This window comes from Carlito syrichta, unplaced genomic scaffold (assembly GCF_000164805.1).
Source record: "Carlito syrichta isolate Samal-C Ts95f unplaced genomic scaffold, Tarsius_syrichta-2.0.1 Scaffold314761, whole genome shotgun sequence".
Lineage (NCBI taxonomy): Eukaryota > Metazoa > Chordata > Mammalia > Primates > Tarsiidae > Carlito > Carlito syrichta.
In genome coordinates this window covers 229,182-251,871 of record NW_007258857.1, presented here as the reverse complement: position 1 = coordinate 251,871, position 22,690 = coordinate 229,182, and the positions used below count along the sequence as shown (strand labels likewise).

The 22,690-nt window shown below is 41.5% G+C and overlaps 2 protein-coding genes across 2 annotated transcripts in view; one reads left to right on the top strand and one right to left on the bottom strand.

The window, feature by feature from the left end:
• Positions 1 to 16,880, bottom strand: part of MAGT1 (magnesium transporter 1) — a 35,536-nt gene extending 18,656 nt beyond the window's left edge. Inside the window, exons 1-3 of the mRNA XM_008071840.2 lie at positions 16,596 to 16,880; positions 5,778 to 5,947; positions 2,455 to 2,572 (exon numbers count right to left, since the gene is read on the bottom strand). Coding sequence (XP_008070031.1) covers positions 2,455 to 2,572; positions 5,778 to 5,947; positions 16,596 to 16,793 — 486 coding nt within the window. The 5' untranslated portion in view covers positions 16,794 to 16,880. The remainder of the gene's footprint in view (positions 1 to 2,454; positions 2,573 to 5,777; positions 5,948 to 16,595) is intronic.
• A 4,857-nt stretch (positions 16,881 to 21,737) lies between these two features.
• LOC103274382 (cytochrome c oxidase subunit 7B, mitochondrial) overlaps positions 21,738 to 22,690 on the top strand; it is a 7,886-nt gene continuing 6,933 nt past the window's right edge. The window contains exon 1 of the mRNA XM_008071839.1: positions 21,738 to 21,908. Coding sequence (XP_008070030.1) covers positions 21,869 to 21,908 — 40 coding nt within the window. The 5' untranslated portion in view covers positions 21,738 to 21,868. The remainder of the gene's footprint in view (positions 21,909 to 22,690) is intronic.

Genomic DNA, 22,690 nt, shown 5'->3' with positions numbered 1-22,690 from the left:
ATCCACTCACCTCAGCCTCCCAAAGGTGCAGGATTACAGGCTGAGCCACCGAGCCTGGTTGAGGTCAACTTTTTAAACTCCCTCATTTGAGTGAGAATGTGGTATTTGTCTTTCTGTGCCTGGCTTTTTTCATTTAACATAATGATTTCCAGTTCCACCCATGTTGCAGGATTTATTGAATACCCATCATGTGCTTAGCACTGATAGCTATAGGATATTGGCTCTGCCATCAAGTAAGTACTAAGTATATTCTAATACTGTCAAACAACTACAGAGCTCATTATACTCTAAGAATGTGGATAAGTGTATAATACAAATTTAAGGAAAGTAGTGTGACAAAAGAAAAGGGGTGATACTTTTCATGTGGAGGACTTGAAAAGGTTTAAAGGGAGTATCTGAAATGAGGCTTAAAGGGTAAGCAGAATTTTGAGTGGAGAGAAAGGGGGCAGAGAAAGAAGGATACTTTTTTTTTTTTTTTTGAGTCAGAGTCTAACTCTTGTTACCCAGGCTGGAGTTCAGTGGCATGACCTCGGCTCACTGCAGCCTCAGTCTCCTGGACTCAGATGATGGATCCTTCCACTTCAGCCTCCTGAGTAGCTGGGATTACAGGTACACACCACCACACCCAGCCTTACTTGTGTTGAAAATGAACAATCAACAGTGCTGAAATAAGATAGTGCATGGAAGAATATGATTATGGGAAAGGTGGTCTTTTGTAGTTGGAGTAGAATGCATGAAGTGAGACAGACTAAGGAATTTTGGCTTTAGTCTATACACCACTCTTTTCAAAGTGTGATACAGTCAAAATGTTCCATTAAGTGGTCCAATAACTATATTTGCATGCTAATGTCTGAAAAATTCTGTGTTGGGAGATAATTCTTCATGGGGTTCTCATGTTTCTGTACATCACGTGGGCAAAGGCACTAACTACCTTTGTTCAGGATGATCTTCTCAAGGATATTTGATACTTAGAAGACAGATATAAAGTCTCCCTCCAAAGCATAGGGCAGGCATGCTTACCACTCATTACAGAAGTTTAGAGTTCCCAGAGTCTGGTGTTCCTCTCAAGTAATGCAACTCATTGGTCCTTTTGGCATTGCCCTATGAGAAGCGGGGCTTGGGAAACTAGTACAAGAAAATACAGATACTTTGGGTACTTGTTGTTGTGAGTATTAAAGTCCTTTAACTTGAGCTGGCTGCAGTAGCACATGCCTGTAATTCCAGTTACTCAGGAAGCTGAGACGGAAGGACTACTTGAGCCTAGGAGTTGAAGACAAGCCTGGGCATCATAGTGATTCCCACCTTAAACAAACAGTCCTTAACTCTGACCCAGGAGTGTCATATCCTCTGCCAGCATCCATGAAACTGGTAGCTTAACTTGTTACCTCACAAGTAGTGTAAGAACTCAGACACTTCACAGTTCTTGAATCCTGAAGTAAGGGGGGAAAAAAGCTTAATTTTATTTAAATTAGGCTTTCCCAAATTTAATTTTTTCCAAGTATTCTTATATTAATAATAATTAATATAACACTGTAGGAAAATCTCTGGGCAATATTCTAGGAGGCAATATGGAAAGTAAGGATTAAAAAGCTACTGCATTAGCTCGAATGAGAGTTGATGAGGGCATTGGGATATAAAGGAGGGATGGCTAAGACACATGTTATACAAGAAGATGAAGATGATTAAGAAGTGTCACTAATGATACAGAACACAAGAAGGTCAGTTTTGGGTGAATATGGGAGAGACAGGAGTTTAATTTGGGACATAGTGAATTTCTGGACTGGGAAGTCATTCCTGCAAAGCTGTATAGCCAGGAGTTATACCCAGATCTTTCCTTTTATGTTTTATACAACTCTTATGGAGTAAAACATGTCCAAATATATGAGTTAGACACATTTATAAGCAAAGAAAAAAATGGAATTTATGTGCTTGAGTGCTTATATCCAAGGGGAAATAACTAGCAAAGAGGCTGAAGTTAAAAATACAGTTGTCAGAGGCCATGATTGACAGAGCAGGTGGGTATGGGACCCAGGTCATAGGAAAATAGTTCAGCTTTGAATAAGATAAAAGATCTTTTTCACTAAGAGTCAAGGGGGTAGATAGAAGCATGGCTCTACTAAGGACTTCAGTATTACATAATAGTGGGATTCATGCTATGATTTAAAAAAATTACTTGATAAATTGTACACTTAAAATAGTTAAAAAGGTAAATTTTGTTTTATATATTTTACCACAATAAAAATAAATGTTGCTTGATTATTACCTAGTTTCCATATTTTAGTAGGTTAGCATCGATCACTATATTTTATGGTTAGCTCAAGTTTAGCTTTTAGCTGACTAACTACCGTAGATCTTACATAAAACCAGGACATCTTGTAGTCACTGAAAAATATGTATACCACTTTATCCACATTTTGCCTATTCCTACATAGCAGAATAAATCAAAGATCTCACCATCTGAAATACATCAGAGCCTTCATCAAAATCCACCATTGCAAAAAATATCCTGTTGGTAAATGCACTGGAGTATCGCCAGGAGTTTGCCAGGATCTGGAACTCTTCATCAGCTTGCCTGGATATAATCAGATTTGTGAAGATAACATATAGAACAGTTTTTTAAAAGCAATCTAGCTTATCAGCAACCAAGCAACAGATGTTATTTCAATGGGAGAAATATTTTTAAAAATACACTGACAAGTAAGTAAGACTCTGCTGAGAGTTAGAATAAACCTTGTTATGGCATAAGAGAAGCCTTATCTGTAGTGTTGAGGATTTCACCAGAAAGTTATAATTACCTGACTCCACTTCTTATTTTATGCCTGTTTCTTATCCCAAAGCTCTTACAGTACTCAATGGAAAAATACAGCGAATTGTCTCCACAACAATTTTGTTTTGAGTTGGGGTCTCAATCTTCGCCCAGGCTGGAGTGCAGTGGCATGATCACAACTCACCACAGTCTTGACCTCTTGATCTCAGGTGATCCTTCTGCCTCAGCCTCCTGAGGAGCTGGGACTGCAGGCATTTGCCACTACAACTATCGAACTTTTTTTTTTTTAGTCAGAGTCTCTCTCTGTCGCCCAGGCTGGAGTGCAGTGGCACACTCATGGCTACCGCAGCCTTGACCTGCTGGGCTCAGGCAATTCTTCCACCTCAGCTTTCCAAGTAGCTATAACTATAGGTACGCACCACCACACACAGCTAATTTTTTGATTTATTGTAGAGACGAGGTCTCACCAAGTTTCCCAGGCTGCTCTGAACCCCTGGGTTGGTTCAAGCAATCCTCTCGCCTCAGCCTCCCAAAGTGTTGGGATTACAGTCTTGAGCCACTGTGCCCGGCTCTATAATTTTAAAATTTTTTTTGTACAGATGAGGTCTCGCTATGTTGCCTAGGCTGGTCTCAAACTTCTGAGTTCAAGTGATCCTCCTACCTTGGCCTCCCAAAGTGCTGGGACTACAGGTATGAGCTACCACCCCCAGCCCACAACAATCTTTAATACCCTAAATTACTTCTAAGAGTTCAAGGACAAGGCAGAAGCATTTTCTCTAGAGAAAGTAGAACTACAATATTAATCCATTTAAAAATTCTGAAGCACAAATGCCACTTAGTAAATAAAAACACAATCAAATAAATCGTTAAAATGAAAGATAAGAAGAGTCTAGAGAATTAAAAAAATTCTTTTTCTGAGTTGGAGTCTCACTCTGTCCCCCAGACTGGAGTGCAGTACCACACTCATGGCCACCACAGCCTCCGCCTGCTGGGCTCATGCGGTCCTTCCGTCTTAGCCTTTCATTTTTTTTTTTTTTTTGAGTTGGAGCTCACTCTATCGCCCAGACTGGAGTGCAGTGACCGCTCCTGGCCACCGCAGCCTCGACCTGCTGGGCTCCGGCGATCCCTCCGCCTCTGCTGTCCAAGTAGCCAGAACTACAGGCACGCGCTACCACGCCCGTCTAATTTTTTGATTTATTGTAGAGATGAGGTCTCACCAAGTCGCCCAGGCGGGTCTCGAACCCCGGGGCTCAGGCAATCCACTCACCTCAGCCTCCCAAAGGCCCGGGATTACAGGTTGAGCCACCGAGCCCGGCTTAGTGTGCCATTTTTTAATACTCTCAATTGCTAGTGAATGAACTGCCTGAATTTGAAGTAATTCTAGATTAAGTTTATTAATAGTTAATACTACTCCTATTCCTTCTATTTATTTTAAATTTACATTCAGCATACACCTCCCCTCAGATAAGGACTATGGAACCCAATACTTTGATTATCCTTCAGCTGCAGGGAGAAAATCCTTGAAGAAAAGTTATCAAGGCTTGGGGTAGCATAACACAGTATTTTGAAACAAGGCTGTCTATCCTTTCACATGGCCCAGGTTGTCAGAAAGTCTCCAAGTTTTTACTAAACCAGTTCTTCACAGGGTAGCTTAGTCATATTATTTACAGTGAATTCCCAGATCAGACCTACTGATCTAAAAATCTAAATAAAAAGATACTAAAAAGCAAAAACTACTTTATTTTTTAGTATCCATCATTTTGAAATGATCATGGTGTCTTTATTAAAGAAATAGCAATCTTTATTCCTAAGATCATTCAGAAACAGTTAAATAAAATCATTGATGAAAATTTAAGTGAGATTAGTCTACATCTATAAGGTTTACAAACATCTTTAAATCATGGATCTTTGGGTTTCTTTCTTTTTTTTTGAATTGGAGTCTCATTCTTGTCGCCCAGGCAGGAGTGCAGTGACATGCTCACGACCACTGCAGCCTTGGCCTGCTGGGCTCAGATGATCCTTCTGCTTCAGCCTTCCAAGTAGCTGGAACTACAGGCATGCACTACCACACCTGGCTATTTTTTTTTTTTTTTTTGAGTTGGAGTCTCACTCTGTCGCCCAGACTGGAGTGCAGTGGCCGCTCCCAGCCACTGCAGCCTCGACCTGCTGGGCTCCGGCGATCCTTCCGCCTCAGCCTTCCAAGTAGCTGGAAATACAGGCACGCGCTACCACGCCCGGCTAATTTTTTTGATTTATTGTAGAGATGAGGTCTCGCCAAGTTGCCCAGGCGGGTCTCGAACCCTCAGGCTCAGGCAATCCACTCACCTCAGCCTCCCAAAGGCGCGGGATTACAGGCTGAGCCACTGAGCCCAGCTCTAATTTTTTAATTTATTGTAGAGATGAGATCTTGCCAAGTTGCTCGGGATAGTCTTGAACTGCTAGGCTCGGGTAATCCCCTCGCCTCCACCTCCCAAAGTGCTGGGATTACAGGTGTGAACCATTGCGCCTGGTGCATCTTTGTTTTTAAAAAAAGTTGGAATACGATCAGATGAAGTCACCATTACTGCATTAATGAATCTCTCAATCTTTGGGTTGACCAGTTAAAATTTTAGAGTCTGTTTCTTCCAAAAATGGTAGATTGCTTTATCTGCCTTCTGAGATTGCTCTGATAAAGCAAGAATATGAAGCTGAAACCACTTATAAGTAATAAAACACTGCATCAATGCTATTGGCATACATTTACATAAGCTGATACCAATTTATGATTGTTTGATTTTAAAGTTATTTGTATGATGGCTGCCACAACTCTATCCATGCTCCTCCCACTATTATGAACAACCAATCATTAATTGACTACAAAAGAGCAGTAGTTACCACAGATTTCCTAAATAAGGTATACATATTAATTAATTAACTATGTACCCACTGAACTTATTTGGTTTTTCTGATATTGAGAAATGGTTAACATTTTATGACTTATTTAATTTTAAATAACTTTAAAAGTTCATACTTGCAAACGACACACTGTCTATGAAGTTGGAGAGCAGTGAACATGACAATAACGGAGTAATTTCTCGGTGGGGCTTTAACAAGGCGACGAAACTTGTCTCCATTCATTCTTATTACAGGTCTTTTATTGGTCCATTCCATCAGTTGACTAACCTTTTCAGATAACACCATCTAAAAAAGACAAAGTGAGCACGTTATTAATGTGCTCACTTGGCTTTTAAAGTTCCTTTAGTTAGGCAACTTATTTAAAACCAAGACTAATAAGCAGAGGTACACAGAAAATATGAGTAATCTAAAAATAAACTTTGGTAGTTGGGCAGGATAATAATTATTCTTAAAATATATTATTTCATAAGATTTAATAAGACAGTATACTCATTGGTGTGAATTACTTATTATTTGCTAATAAATAAAATCAGATAAAAATCATTCAATATTTTACTTGCCAAAGAGTCCAAAGAATGTTGAATTAAATCAACCAGCTAGTTTCATATAAAATTTTACTTCTCTTAAACTAAAATCTTAAAATCTTAAAAATTAAGAGTAAAGTGGGAGGAATCACTCTACCCAATTTTTAGGTTTACTATACAGTTACAAAAATCAAAACAGTATGGTACTGATGAAGCATAGACACAGATCAACAGAACAGATAAAGAATTCAGAAACAGATCCAAACAAGTATAGTCTAAAGACTGCACAGAGTACAAAAGCAACTCAGTGGAGGAAAAACAGCCTTTCAACAAATGGTGTAGATGCAATTGGTTATTCATAGCTAAAAGTATGAACCTCTAAACAAACTTCACACCTGATACAAAAATGAACTCAAAATGGATCACATAATTGTAAAACATAAAACTAAAGAGGGAAAAAATAAGAGAAAATATTCAGACTCTAGGGGTAGGAAAAGGGTTCTTAGACTGGACACTAAAAGCAGGATCCATAAAAATAAAAAATTAATAAGCTGAATCTCATCAAAATTAAAAACTCAGCTAGGTGTGGTGGCTCACGCCTGTAATCCCAGCACTTTGGGAGGCCGGGGCAGGAGAATCTCTTGAGCCTAGGAGTGAGACAAGTCTAGGCAATATAGTGTGACTCCATCTCTACAAAAAAAAAATATATTAAAAAAAAATAGCCAGGCATGTGGTACACACCTGTAGTTCTACCTACTTGGGAGGCTGAGGCAGATGGATTGTCTGAACCCAGGAGGTTGAGGTTGTGGACCTCCAGCTTGGTTGATGGAGTGAGACTTCAACTCAAAAAAAAAAAAAAGAAAAAGAGTATAGGAATCCATTAATTATCATTTAAAGCTAAAATTCAAATCTGCCATTCAGATATCTTTTGAATTTCAGAAGAAATAAAGCTAAGTACCACCAGTTCAATTGTATCTTCATTCTAACCACCAGGATTTGTTCATAAAAATTCTTATTTATTTATTTATCCATTCATTCATTCATTTACTTTAGGTCCAAGATCTCTCTAGCTTGTCCAGTCTGGTTTCGAATTCTTGGGCTCAAGCAATCCTCCAGCCTTGGCCTCCCAAAGTGCTGGGATTATAGGCATGGTCCCAAATGCTGTCTTAATTCCTGGTTCTCAACTACAAGACCATGAGATTTCTCTCCTAAAAACTGATTTTCTAGCAAAGTTTTTGGTCCTCTTCTTCCAAATCTACCACTAACTGCTCCATCCCATTCATTCGAGCTTTCTTTTCATCTCTGGCAGCCTGGGCTGCTACTCTGTTTTTCAATTTACTCTTCAGCACCTTCTCCCGGTAGGACCTTGGCCACCACCTCCTGGCTGGCGACTCACCATGAGTGACAGGTCCCTGCGGGCCTGGGCTCCAGGGGCAGTGGCAGTGGACTGACCCAACAGAAGCTGTACTTTGGGGAGTCGCTGTGGGCCGGCTTGGTGCAGCTGCTGCCACCACCACCATGGCCCCATACAATCTACAACGTGACTCCATATTTTTAACTTTCCTAATCATCTACTAGTCTTTAGATGTTAGTAAAATAAAAATTCCTGGGCTGGGTGCAATGGCTCATGCCTGTAATCCCAGCATTTTGAGAGGCTGATGAGGCATGATTGCTTGAGGCCAGGAGTTTGAGATCAGCCTGGGCAACATAATGAGACCCTGTCTCCACACACATTTAAAAAAAATTACTCAAGCCTGTTGTCCTACACGCCTGTAGTCCTAGCTACTCAGGAGGCTGAGGTAGGAGGATCACTTGAGACTAGGAATTCGAGGATACAGTGAGCCAGGATCGTGTCACTGCACGCCAGCCTAGGTGACAGAGCAAGATCTTGTCTCTTAAAAATAAATAAATAAGTAAATAAATGAAAAAAGAGTAAAATTCCTAGCTAAGCAATATATTTTCAGTTCCATCCTTAATTAAGGGTCAGACTGAAGAGATCTGGAAATATAATTGGTGAATAATTACAGAAGGAGATAGACAGTGAACAGAGAAGAGAGCATTTTAAATTCTTTTTTTTTTTTTTGAGTTGGAGTCTCACTCGGTCGCCCAGACCGGAGTGCAGTAGCCACTCCCAGCCACCGCAGCCTCGACCTGCTGGGCTCCGGCAATCTTTCCGCCTCAGCCTTCTGAGTAGCTGGAATTACAGGCATGTGCTACCACACCTGGCTGATTTTTTGATTTATTTAGAGATGAGGTCTCGCTGCCCAGGCGGGTCTCGAACCCGCGGGCTCAGGCAATCCACTCACCTCAGCCTCCCAAAGGCACAGGATTACAGGCTGAGCCACCGAGCCCGGCACATTTTTAATTCTTAAATGCCATCTGCTCCATTCTCAGTTCATCTACTTCCTGGACACCGCGAAAATATATCACTGTCTCTTTCTTTAATTTTTTATTTTTGGGGGAGTATCTCAACTTGTCCTGCAACTGCTACTGATCTTATTTCTCTATAATAAGATATTTTCTAAAGAATTGCAGGGTTTTTTGTACATATCATACTTTCATACATCAGTTATAAAAGCAAAGTATTTTCTTTTTCTTTTTTTTGAGTTGGAATCTCACTTTGTCACCCAGACTGGAGTGCAGTGGCATGCTTCCGGCCACCGCAGCCTTGACCTGCTGGGTTTTGGCGATCCTTCCACCTCAGCCTTCCAAAATAGTCAGAATGACAGGCACGCGCTACCACGCCCAGCTAATTTTTGATTTATTGTAGAGACAAGGTCTCACCAAGTTGCCCAGGCGAGTCTCGAGCCCGCGGGCTCAGGCAATCCACTCACCTCAGCCTCCCAAAGTGCTGGGATTACACAGGCTGAGCCACCGAGCCCGGCCACAAAGTGTTTTCAATGATAGCCTGCCTTGTTAAAATATGGTGACTCTATTTTCTGAATATTTCTCATAAAAACATCATAAAAAGATCAAGCGGAAAATATTTTACTACTTAGAGAACCTGACCTAATTTTATTTTCTAAAATTTCTCTAACATCTTCTATACGGTACACCACAGCCTTAATTTCATTTAATTTTCACAATAGCCAAAGAAATATGCATTTTTCCATTCTACTGTTGAGAAAAATGAAACTGAGACTAACTTGCTAAAGATCACTGGAGTTTAATTAATGTACATTCTCTTTAAAATTCTACAGAATCGGCCAGGTACAGTGGCTCATGCCTGTAATCCCAGCACTTTGGGAGGCCGAGACGAAATGACTGCCTGAGTCCAGGGGTTAGAGACCAGCCTGGGCAACTTGGCAAGACCTCATCTCTACAATAAATTTAAAAATTAGCCAGTGTGGTGGTGCACACCTGTAGTTCCAGCTACTTGGAAGGCTGAGGTGGAAGGATCACCTGAGCCCAGCAGGTCAAGGCTGTGGCAGCTGTAAGCATGCTACTGCTCTCTAGCCTGGGCAACAGAGTGAGACTCCAATTCAAAATAAATGAATAAATAAAATTCTACAGAATCTTTTGGAAAACTGAGAGGGGAGTGCCTATCTACCATCCTAACATTATGATGACCATTTTTATTATGTTTCAGTGGGCATTCTGCATTCATCTTTTTCCATATTGCATATCATTTGTCTATTATTATAGATTCCCAGAAGTAAATAAAGAAATATGAATAATTTTTATCAAAGATCATGCTTTTCTTTTTCTTTCTTTTTTTTTTTTGTTGTTACAGACAGGGGCTTGCTCTGTCTCCCAGGCTGGAGTGCAGTGATGCAATCATAGCTCACTGCAGCCTTGAATTCCTGGGCTCAAACAATCTTCCTGTCATCTCAGCCTCCTGAATAGCTGGGACTACAGGCACACGTCTGGCTAATTTTTGTGATTTTTTTTATAGAGACGAAGTCTTACTATGTTGCCTAGGCTGGTCTTGAACTCCTGGGCTCAAGCAATCCTCCCACCTTGGCCTCCCAAAGTGCTGGGATTACAGGTGTGAGCCACCATCCCAGACCATGCTTTTTCATTTTTATCACGCTGCCTCCCTAAGACAATACCAGATGGAAGGACAAGCAACTTCCCTTCTATCACAGGGGGAAAATGACTCACCATAAAAATAAAATCAGTCATTGCAAACACAAGCCCTTTTGGCCTAGCAAAGAGCATAGGCTTTGGAGTTAGACAGACCAGGGGATCCCAGAACAGTTTCTTAGAACTATGTTTCTTTTTTTTTTAATAGCAATGATGAGGTCTTGTTATGTTGCCTACACTATTGTTGAACACCTGGGCTTAAGCAAGCTTCTCACCTAAGCTTCCCAAAGTGCTAGGAATACAGGCATGAGGTACTGTGCCTGTCCTTTTTTTTTTCCTAATTTTTAAAAAATAGAAACAAAAAAATTGACACAGAAAAAAAAAAAGAAAGAAACAAGGTTTTTCTATGTTGCCCAGGCTGGCATAGAACTCCTGAGCTCAAGCAATTCTCCCGTCTGTCTCCCAAAGTGCTGGTATTACAGGCGTGAGCCACCGTGTCTGGTTAGAATTGTGCTTCTTTGACCAAGTCAACTTCTCTCTTGCTTAGCATCAGTGCCCTCATCTTTCAAAAGGGGTTAATACTTACTCTGTAGTGTTAATGTGAAGAGTATAGATAATGCATGTAAACCATGTTGCCTGGCATGCAGAAGGCATTCAGAAATATTAGAGAATAAACTGGTTGTGCACGGTGGCTCACCCCTGTAATCCCAGCACTTTGGGAGGCCAAGGCAAGAGGATTGTTTGAGACCTCGTCTCTATAATAAATAAAAAAATTAGCTGGGCATGGTAGTGCACGCCTGTAGTTCCAGCTACTTGGAAGGCTGAGGTGGAAGGATCACCTGAGCCCAGCAGTTCAAGGCTTCAGTGGCCGTGAGAGTGCCACTGCACTTCAGCCTGGGCGACGAAGTGAAACTCCAACACACACACACACACACACACACACACACACACACAAAGAGAGAAAGAGAGAGAGAGAGAGAGAGAGAGAGAGAGAGAGAGAGAGAGAGAGAAACTAAGTCCATGTTCCAGTGTAAACACTGTTAAAGGTGTGAGTACTGAGATATTGGTAGCATTCCATTTACCAATAGATACTGGCTGGGCACAGTGGCTCACGCCTGTAATCCCAGCACTTTGGAAGGCAGAGACAAGAGGATTGCCTGAACTCACGGGTTTGAGACCAGCCTGAGCAATATGGCAAGTCCTCATCTCTACAATAAATCAAAAGATTAGTTGGGCATGGTGGTGCATGCCTGTGGTTCTAGTTACTTGGAAGGCTAAGGTGGAAGGATCACCTGCCCAGCTGGTGGAGGCTACAGTGGCCATTAGCATGCCACTGTACTCCAGCCTGGGTGACAGAGTGAGACTTTGACTCAAAAATCAAAAAAAAAAAAAAATATATAAATATATATATATATATATATATAGAGAGAGAGAGAGAGAGAGAGATAACTATGAGGAACTTGAGTGATTTTTTGGTTTTTTTTGAGTCAGAGTCTCACTCTGTTACTTTTTTGAGTGTGGTGGCATGCTTACGGCCATGGCAGTCTCTACCTGCCGGGCTCAGGTGATCCTTCCACCTCAGCCTTCCAAGTAGCTGGAACCACAGGTGTGCACCACCATGTCCAGTTTGAGTGATTTTTAATTATATTCTTTTAGAAGAGATGTCTTTTAAAAAGGATACTTAGGGCCAGGAGCTGTGGCTCACACCTGTAATCCCAACACTTTGGGAGGATCTCTTGAGGCCAGGAGTTTGAGATCAGCCTGGGCAACATAGCGAAATTCCATCTTTACAGAAAATGAAAAATTAGCCAGGTGTGGCGGTGTGCACCTGTAGTCCCAGCTACTTGGAAGGTTGAGGTGGGAGGATGGCTTGAGCCTGGAAGATAGAGGCTGTAGTAAGGTATGATCACACCACTGCACTCTAGCTTGGGTGACAGAGCGAGACTCTGTCTCAAAAAAACAAAAACAAATAAAAAGAATATTTAGATTCTTAGATAGTATCCTACTATTTAATGTCAAATCTACTATAGTGCATAGACCTGGAATTTTTGAAAATAGAGTTTTCAAAAACTGACAAAAAAAGTTCCGCAACAGAACACCTGTAGTATTTTGAAATCGTATCTAAGTAGCATCACAATAATCTTTTTCAAAACAGCTTAAAACATTCTCGGTTGGAGGATGAAGAAGTAAAAACCAAAACATCTTTACCAGTCTATATTAATACCAAGTTTACTAATGAGAAAATCCAATTTTAGGTAGTGAAATCTAAGAAAGCCTGCAAGTGAAACAATAGATTCCTGACTCTATATGCACATAGTTAATTCAATGTTCATTGAAGACATTTTGACTGACACTGCTGGGTGGGAGGGAAAGAAAATTAATTAAGAGATTTCTGTGTTCAAGATGCTCACAGTTTTTTTTTGTTGTTGTTTGTTTGTTTATTTTTGAGTTGGAGTCTCGCTCTGTTGCCCAGGCTGAAGTGCAGGGGCACACTCACAGCCACCACAGCCTCAATCTACTGGGCTCAGGTGATCCTTCTGCTTCAGTCTTCCAAATAGCTGGAACTACAGGCACACGCCACCATGCCTGGCTAGTTTTTGTTGTTGTTGTTGTTGTTGTTTGATTTATTGTAGAAATGAGGTCTCACCACGTTGCCCAGGCTGGTCTCGAACCCGTGGGCTAAGGCAATTCTCTCACCTTGGCCTCCCAAAATGCTGGGATTATAGGCGTGAGCCACCATGTCCGGCCTAGATGCTCACAGCTTAATGGGAAAGACTGGCATATGAACTAGGACAACACAATGTCCTAAATTCATCTTAATTCACTTGGAAGCACCAAGCAACGTTTAGCTAAGGAAAAAAGAAGGCACTGCTTTAGCAAAAACTTGGAGAGTACACGTGAATGAAAAAAAAAAAGAAGGTACTGCTTTAAGCAAAAACTTGGAGAGTTTAGGTGAATGAAAAGGTGGGGTAAGAGAGAAGGGAATACTCCAGCAGAAGTCCTATACCTGCTAGAAAAGGGTGAATGTGCTTCTAAGAGAGTACAGGAAGATCAAGGAAGGCACATAATTCATTATGACTAGTACAGGAAGAAGCAGACCACAGACAGGCTAAAGAGGCCTTTTAAATTTTTTTTAATTTTTAATTTTTTAATTTTTAATTTTTTAATTTTTATTTTTTAGTTTTGAGCTGGAGTCTCACTCTGTCGCCCAGACTGGAGTGCAGTGGCCGCTCCCGGCCACCGCAACCTCGACCTGCTGGGCTCCAGCGATCCTTCCGCCTCAGCCTTCCAAGGAGCTGGAACTACAGGTGCGCGCTACCATGCCCGGCTAATTTTTTGATTTATTGTAGAGATGAGGTCTTGCCAAGTTGCCCAGGTGGGTCTCGAACCCGCGGGCTCAGGCAATTTACTCACCTCAGCCTCCCAAGGCGTGGGATTATAGGCTGAGCCACCGAGCCTGGCTAGGAGGCCTTTTTTTATATTCTGCACAATAGGTTGAAGAGTTTTCAGATTTCCATGTTAGTGCCTCTAATAGCAATGCAAAGAATGGTTTGAAGGGCAACCAGTTAAGCAGTTACTGCAATATAGTTGCAAAAGTGTTAAGGGTCTGAATGATGGGCCTGAAGGGAGAGGAGTTATAATCTGATGCCTTACAAATTTTTTTAATTGACGCAAAATTCACATAACATAAAATTCACCTTTTTTTTTTTTTTTTGAGTCAGTCTCACTGTCACCCAGGTTGGAGTGTAGTGGCACACTCACAGCCACTACAGCTTGATCTACTGGGCTCAGGTGATCCTTCTGCCTCAGCCTTCCAAGCAGCTGGAACCACAGTTGTGTGCCACCACACCCGGCTAATTTTTTTGATTTATTGTAGAGATGAGGTCTCGCCAAGTTTCCCAGGCTGGTCTCGAACCCCTGCGCCTGGCGTTAACATTCACCATATTAATCATATTTCCTGCTAGGCCCTTTTTCTAATTCAGTACAATAGTAAATGAATAAATATAATTTAACTGATAGAAATGGTAACTTTAAAAAAGCCTTTACTTTTTTATTAAAAAATAATAAGTGGTGGTCATTTTAGAAATTCAGATAATACCAGTATATAAGGTAAAAAGTAAAAATGTTCCCCCATCAACATTCCCAACTGCTCAGAGATAGCCACTGTTAAGGGATTGTCATGTATCCTTACGCAGGTATCTCTACACATACACTTACATATAGGGTTTGCTGTTGTTTTTAACATAAATGACTTCTAGGATATAAAATTACATATTTTTATGCACCTTGTTTTCCACATAACAGTGGCTTGGAGACCAGGTACGGTGGCTCACACCTGTAATCACAGCACTTTGGGAGGCAGAGGCAAGAGGATTGCCTGAGCCCAAGGGTTTGAAACCAGCCTGGGAAACTTGGTGAGACCTCATCTTTATAGTAAATCAAAAAATTAGCCAGGTATCGTGGCGTGTGTCTGTAGTTCCAACTACTTGAAAGGCTGAGGTGGAAGGATCACCTGAGCCCAGAAGTTTGAGGCTGTGGTGGCCATAAGCATGCCACCACACTCCACCTTGGGTGACAGACTGAGACTCAAACTCAAAAACAAACAAAAAAGCTGGGCTCGGTGGCTCAGCCTGTAATCCCGCGCTTTTGGGAGGCTGAGGTGAGTGGATTGCCTGAGCCCGCGGGTTCAAGACCGGCCTGGGCAACTTGGCAAGACCTCATCTCTATAATAAATCAAAAAAATTAGCTGGGTGTGGTAGCGCGTGCCTGTAGTTCCAGCTACTTGGAAGGCTGAGGTGGAAGGATCCCCGGAGCCCAGCAGGTCGAGGCTGCGGTGGCCAGAGGCGGCCACTGCACTCCAGTCTGGGCGACAGCGTGAGACTCCGACTCAAAAAAAAAAAAAAAAACCAAACAAACAAAAAATCCCCAAAAACTCAATGGGTTTGGACTCTCCCTAAAAAGCACATCAATTTCGAGTGTCAGTGTCTGAGACTGCTCACTTCACCATTACTTTGATAATTGTATATTACTATTTTACTTTTTGCCAATGTAACAAGTAACTTGCTAACTTGCTAGGCTATTTTTTCTTCTTATGGAATAGTTAATATACTCAGACACAGAAAATAACTTCTTTCTTAATTCAAGTCAAGTAGACAGGCATCTGAAATACTCAAATGGTATTTTTAAAGTGTGTGTACTGGTTTTGTGTATTAGAGGAAGTACAAGAAATAGTACAATCATGTACAAGGAATAATATCAGAATGACTGATCTAGGACTTTATTACTTGTTCTGCAACAGTTAACTGTGCAAATTTAGGACTCTATTTTTCTCATCTATAAAATTAGAGAGTATAAATAATTGCTAGTAATCCTTTAAAGCTCTAAGAGTATATGGCTCTAAACCGGGCTCGGTGGCTCAGCCTGTAATCCCGCGCTTTGAGAGGCTGAGGTGAGTGAATTGCCTGAGCCCGCGGGTTCGAGACCCGCCTGAGCAACTTGGCGAGCCCTCATCTCTACAATAAATCAAAAAATCAGCCGGGCGTGGTAGCGCATGCCTGTAATTCCGGCTACTCGGAAGGCTGAGGCGGAAGGATCGCCGCAGCCCGGCAGGTTGAGGCTGCGGTGGTCCAGTCTGGGCGACAGAGTGAGACTCCAACTCAAAAAAAAAAAAAGAGTATATGGCTCTAAATCACAAATGTTTCAAAACACAACGTTAAAATTCCTCTGCTTGAATCGCTTAACGGTGAGTAAAAAACACTCTCTTTCACTTCCCAAAGCCTATAAATTCCACAAGATTTTAGTTTTGTTCATTTATGTATACCCAGCTCCTAGAACAGTGCCTAGCATGCTTGATATTTGTTGAATGATTGAAAATGGTCAAGAGTTTTTACTCTGGTAAATGGCTCTGAAACAGTTATTTGGACAGAGTAATAAACCTGGCACAATTTCACTCTTCGGTCTAATTCTCACATTCTTAAAGTGAAAATGCTACAAAATAGATAGCTCTTATACATTATTCACAATACATCTGGTGACAGTAGGACTCTAAGCTATTCTACCTCCCGGACCTAAAGTCGAACTCCCCACCCCCAACACCCGATGGGGCCCACATTCAAAGAAGTGCCAAAACTCGTACTGTGTAAATTCACAGGCCTATAGAAGCCAGGCTGTCACCCACCTCACCCCACTCTCAGACTCTATATCCCCAGAAGACATGGAGTTACAGTTTCTTCTCTCACGAACCCCACAACTTCAAAAACGGAGAAACTGAAGCCATCAAAGGCACAGAACTGGCGGGGAAAAGGAGGTGGGAAAAGGTGAAAGAGACACTCTCAAACTCTAGTCACTGGGAGAAGCCCGTGTTGCTGGAAACGCGTACTCACCTCTTTCTTTCTTTGGGCAGAGGCCGAGGGAACTTCGTAAACGAGTAGCAGCGCCACCACCATGGTTGCAGATACACACCAAAACCACCAACGGGCTGCCATGTTCGCCCCTCCCCCTCCTATAAGGGAAACTTTCCTCAGGCTAGGTCTGAGGGTGGAGCGTGAGAACAGGCAAACCAGCCCCTTGCCTTTCCTCATTGGTCCTGCTCAGCCCTCCTGGGCGAACCCTCACATTACGTCACAGCGCGCTAGCACTAGACGCCCGTTAAAAGACTGTTCACTTCTAATTGGTCTCCGTTAGCCAATAGAAAAACGACAATCTGGAGGTATTTTACTGGTCCCCTAAAGCTAATGGACCGCCCTTTTCACTATACGTAAAGATCTCGCGTTTAGTTGCGCTTCAAACACATGCGCAGTTGTGAAACGTTGAGGCTATTTCAGGGTCCAAAATGGCTTGAGGTTACTAAAACGGAGTGTTTCTCTCAGAGGTTCATTTAGAAGTCTTTGAAATCCATCTTTTTTGTGTAATAATCTAGAAAAATAGGACCTAGCCACATTAGTGATAAGAGCTATCTTAGTCCGTTGTCCTGCCTCCAAAGTACTTTAATTTTTTTTTTTTGTAGTCGTAGTCTCACTGTGTCATCCAGGGTGGAGTGCGGTGGCACAATCATGGCTCACCACAGCCTTGACCTCCTGGGTGATCCTTCCGCCTCAGCCTCCCGAGTAACTGGAGCGACAGGCGTGTGCCATCATGCCCGGCTAATTTATTTATTTATTGTAGAGACGAGGGTTCGCCAATTTGCCCAGGCTAAACTCAAACCCCTGGGCTCAGGCAATCCTCTTCCTGCTGCCTCCTAAAGTGCTGGGATTATGAGCGTGAGCCACTGCCCCTGACCAAAAGTACTTTAAATTAAAACGAAAAAAAAGTAAAAGTATGAAAGCAAAAGTATACCTAATATCACTGGAGTATATTTTAAAAGTACATACAATCAAGAGCTTGTTGAATACCTCTTGTGTCATATGAACTGTGCCAGGAGCGCTGAAAAAAGCGGACATCAAAATTATTCTTAAAAGTTTTTGTAGCCGGGCTCGGTGGCTCAGCCTGTAATCCCGTGCCTTTGGGAGGCTGAGGTGATCGAATTGCCTGAGCCCGTGGGTTCGAGACCCGCCTGGGCAGCAAGACCTCATCTCTACAATAAATCAAAAAATCAGCCAGGCGTGGTAGCGCATGCCTGTAATTCCGGCTACTCGGAAGGCTGAGGTGGAAGGATCGCCGGAGCCCAGCAGGTCGAGGCTGCGGTGGTCGGGAGCGGCCACTGCACTCCAGTCTGGGCGACAGAGTGAGACTCCAACTCAAAAAAAAAAAAAAAAAAGTTTTTGTTTATTCATAGCATTTTTTTCCAGTTAAACTTACCAACAAGGACTTAAATTACAGGTTATAAACAAGACAGCAAATGGCTTCTTTTTATTTATTATTCTGTGTGGGGTATAGGTGCAAAAGTAAGGTTGCAAAGAAGCTCTTTCCCTCTTTTTAAGTATTTGTGGTCATAAAGTTTTCATCAAACATCCCATTCGCTCATCTAAAAATAATGAAAGCTGAAGAAGTTTCCATGTATTTGGCCAAGTTCTGTTTTATATTAATGAGATTTAAAAGTGGGATGATTTTTAACTATAGAATAATAATACACGCAAGAAGAAAGACACAACATAAAATCAGTCTGCCTATAATTTGGATTTATTTGGATGATATGACACAAATTTGAATATTCTTCTAGGCCGGAAGACATGGATGCGCGTAGTATTATAGTAAATGTTCAGGATCCACCTGAATGAGAACATGTGGTACTCAGTTCTTTGTTTCTGTGATAGATCGCTGAGTATGATAGACTCTAAATCCATCCAAGTTGCTGCAAAGTTCATAATTTTTTCCTCCTTTATGGCTGCGTAATATTCCATTGTGTATATATATCACATATTTTTATTTATTTATTTTTTTGAGTTGGAGTCTCACTCTGTCGCCCAGACTGGAGTGCAGTGGCCGCTCTTGGCCACCGCAGCCTCGACCTGCTGGGCTCCGGCAATCCCTCCGCCTCAGTCTTCCAAGTAGCTGGAACTACAGGTGCGCACTACCACGCCTGGCTAATTTTTGATTTATTGTAGAGATGAGGTCTCACCAAGTTGCCCAGGTGAGTCCCGAACCCACGGGCTCAGGCAATCCACTCACCTTAGCCTCCCAAGGCGTGGGATTGCAGGCTAAGCCATCGAGCCCGGCTTATCACATATTTTTAGATTTTACATGTGCCCAGTTTATTTCACTTAGCATGATATCCTCCAGGTTCATTCCTATCATCAGAAATGACAAGATTTCTTTTTTTTTTTAAAGGCTGCTAGTATTTTACTGTGTGTGTACAAATGTGTTATTTTAACTTTGTAAGTAGCAAACATGTAGACTCCAAAGTGAAAATTGTATTGTGTTCAGCAAATATCAGATATAAAATAGAAGTCCAGGGGTTCGAGACCAGCCTGGGCACCTTGGCAAGACCTCGTCTTTATAATAAATCAAAATAGCCGGACATAGTGGTGTGTGCCTGTGGTTCCAGCTACTTGGAAGGCTTAGGCGGAAGGATCCCCTGAGCCCAGCAGGTCAAGGCTGCAGTGGCCATGAGTGTGCCACTTGCACTCCAGCCTGGGCGACAGAGTGAGACTGACTCAAATGAAAATAAATAAATAAATAGAAATATTATTGGAACTATCTAAGCGTTCAAAAATAGAAGACTGATTGAATATATTATGGTACATGTACACCATGGAGCATTTTGCAGGTGTAAAAGAAGAATGAGAAAGACCTGTGTAAAATGGTAATGGATTTTATTATATATTTGTGAGAAATAGAAGGGGAAATAAGAAAATATACATGTATTTGCCCATCTTTGCAAAAGGAATCACAGAAAATATAACCCAAAAACTAACAAAGCTGGTTACCTACAGTGGAATAGTTAGGGGAAGGAATGACACTTCTTTAAGTACACCAGTACTTAAATTGTGACAGTAATGGATTTTAACCAATTGAATCCATGAATCCATACTGATAATAAATAGAGGAGAAAATAAATTTCTTTTTTTTTTTATTGTTTTGAGTCAGAGTCTCACTCTGTCGCTCAGGCTGGAGTGCAGTGGCACACTCATGGCCACCGCAGCCCCGACCTGCTGGGCTCAGGTGATCCTTCTGCCTCAACCTTCCAAGTAACTGGAACTACAGGCGCTTGCCACCACACCTGGCTAATTTTTTGATTTATTGTAAAGATGAGGTCTCACCAAGTTGCCTGGGCTGGTCTCGAACCCGTGGGCACAGGCAATCCTCTCAACTTGGCCTCCCAAAGTGCCACTATAGGTGTGAGCCACCACGCCCAGATTTTTATTTTATTTTTTTATTTTTTGAGTTGGAGTCTCACTCTGTCACCCAAGCTGGAGTGCAGTGGCACGCTCACAGCCATTGCAGCCTCAACTTGCTGGGCTCAGGCGATCCTTCCACCTCAGCCTTCCAAGTAGCTGGAACTACAGGCATGCGCCACCATGCCCAGCTAAATTATTTCTTACAGTAGAATACCCACTATTAAATATAGAAGGACTGATAGAGTTAGAAAACCATCATCTTACAATTTTCATACCAATAGTCGCTTTAGGCAAAATTAATCAATGGATTAAAAAACTTGGTTAAAGTTTGATGAAGAACGGTATATTCACGTAGTTCCAATGTGTTCTTCACAAGTTACACATTAATTACATACAGGAAAACAGTCACTGTAGTGTAGAAACCTGAAGGGCACTACTTCCACCAATGATTAAAGGTGGCATTACCAATAATGAAACAAGCTAAGATCACATGCCTCCTGATAAAAAGTCCTAAAAAGGCACAGCGGTTATGTATTATTCCTGCCAGAAGTGCATAAACAATCGATTTCTGCAGAAACATCTAATTGACACAAACTGAGGGAAAATTTAAAAAATAACTGGCCCGTACTCTTCAAAAATACTAGAGTTCTGATCTGTGGAGTAAGAAGATCCAGTGGTAGTTCTGCTACTTTCAATTGCCTGATATTCATCTTGATTTGAGTTTCATCTTGACCACTTAAGGATTCTGCATCTCACTTCCTTCATATATAAAATTGAGAGAATAAAGCATACCTGTAGTGAGAAAAAAAATTAATTGCCACGAAAGACAAAGAAAAGCTGAGAAAGTATTCACTTTTAAAGGAGACTAAAGGCACACGACAAGTACATCCAACGCAAGGATCTGGACAGAATACAGACCTTGGAACAAGTGGTGAAATTGGAATATGAGCTGTATTGTATCAATATTAAGTTTTCTGAATTTGATAACTGTACCGTGATCATGTAAGAGAATATCCTACTCTTTGAGAATTAGCCCTGAGTTATTAACAGGTAAATGTGCAAGATGTACACAGGTTATTCTCAAATGGTTCAGAACAAAACACCCAAACAAATATATGGAGAGAGGGAGAGAAAACCTGTGGCAAAATATTACCAATTGGTGTACCTAGGTAATGGGTATACAATAGCTCTACCCCCCAATATTTTAATATGAAAATATTCAAACATACAGAAAAATGGAAAGAATTGTACTGCAAACCACCACCACCATCACAATTCTACAATCAACAGCTTACTAAATTTGCCTTGTCACATATTTTCCCACATATTACAGAGATTCTTTTTTACTACTCTTGCAACGCTTCTCTAAATTAGAAGTTATTTCAAAATTAAAAGTTAAGCCGATTAGCGCGTAGTAATAGGAGACCAAAATGAAAGAAGTAAAGGAACTTTTGGGGGAACAGAAAGAAGAACGAGAGAGTTCCACGAGCAGCAAGATAGTAAATCCAAGCCTCTGGAAAGTTAACATCATTTGGAAGCTGGTGCCTTAGACGATTCCGTCTAAAATTAGTGTCTCGGCTCCCTTGTAAAGAGCCCTAAATCTAGCTTCAGGGAATTCTCTCATTCCTCATTAAATACTACCATACGCCATTTACAAAGGCATGAAACTACATTTCCCAACGGCCTTTAGCTTTCCTAGCAGGAAAGCGAAGTACAATTTCTATAGGTTTTACAGATCTCGCGAGATTTGATCAAATCTCTTCAAGGATCCCAGCCGAAAGCCATTTTGTTTTTCAGGACACTTTGCAAGGGTACCTACCTGAAGCGAATTTGCATCAAAGCAGTAGTTGGGTTGTCGCAGTTATTTCTTCAGCTTCACGATGTTTCCCTTTGCCAAAAACGCACTAAGTCGTCTCCCAGGTGAGCAAACACTGTGAACGAATCATTTACAACAGCTTTATACCTATTTGTCCTCGTGGCCTCTTGCGTCCTTTTCTTTCATGACATCCTGGCTTTCTAATTCTGAATGCTGTGTCTCCCACCTCTTCCCAAGTCTTTGGGAAAATGTCCTTAGCACTTGCTTTATCACGTACCCAGTGTTTCTGTTTCAGTTCTCGGCTCTCTTTCTGTTATTGGAGTCAAAGCTTAGCCTTGCTTTTTAATTCTTCAGTAACCTATGATTATAGAGAGGGACACTATTGGTGGATGCCTCTTGTTCGTTAAGTGATGTCCTAAATTTTAGATTTGGGGGTACATTTATTCCTAACCCCTCGTAGAAGAATCTCTTCTCCAGTTGCTGTATGAAATGGAAGGAAACTGTAAATCTAACTCTTCACCTGGTTTCTTTGCAAGGAGACAACCTACAATGTAGGTAACCATGCAGCTTTGAAGTTATCCTTGGGTTGGTGAATATTAGCTGCCCTGAAAGCAATCGTGGTCAATTTTTTCTTATCTAAAAGTTGGTCACATATAGGGAAATTTGGGGACCAGTACTGTATATTGATAGCACATTAGATTGGAGAGAGAAAATTCATTTCCATACTTGATTTGCATTGAAGGTGACCTTGAGTAACGTGGGCAGTTGTTTTACTATGAAGGTGACCTGATGTCATTTGGTTATTTAGCCATCTTTTTCTTTTCTTTTTCTTTACTTTTTTTTTGAGTTGGAGTCTCACTCTGTCACCCAGACTGGAGTGCAGTGG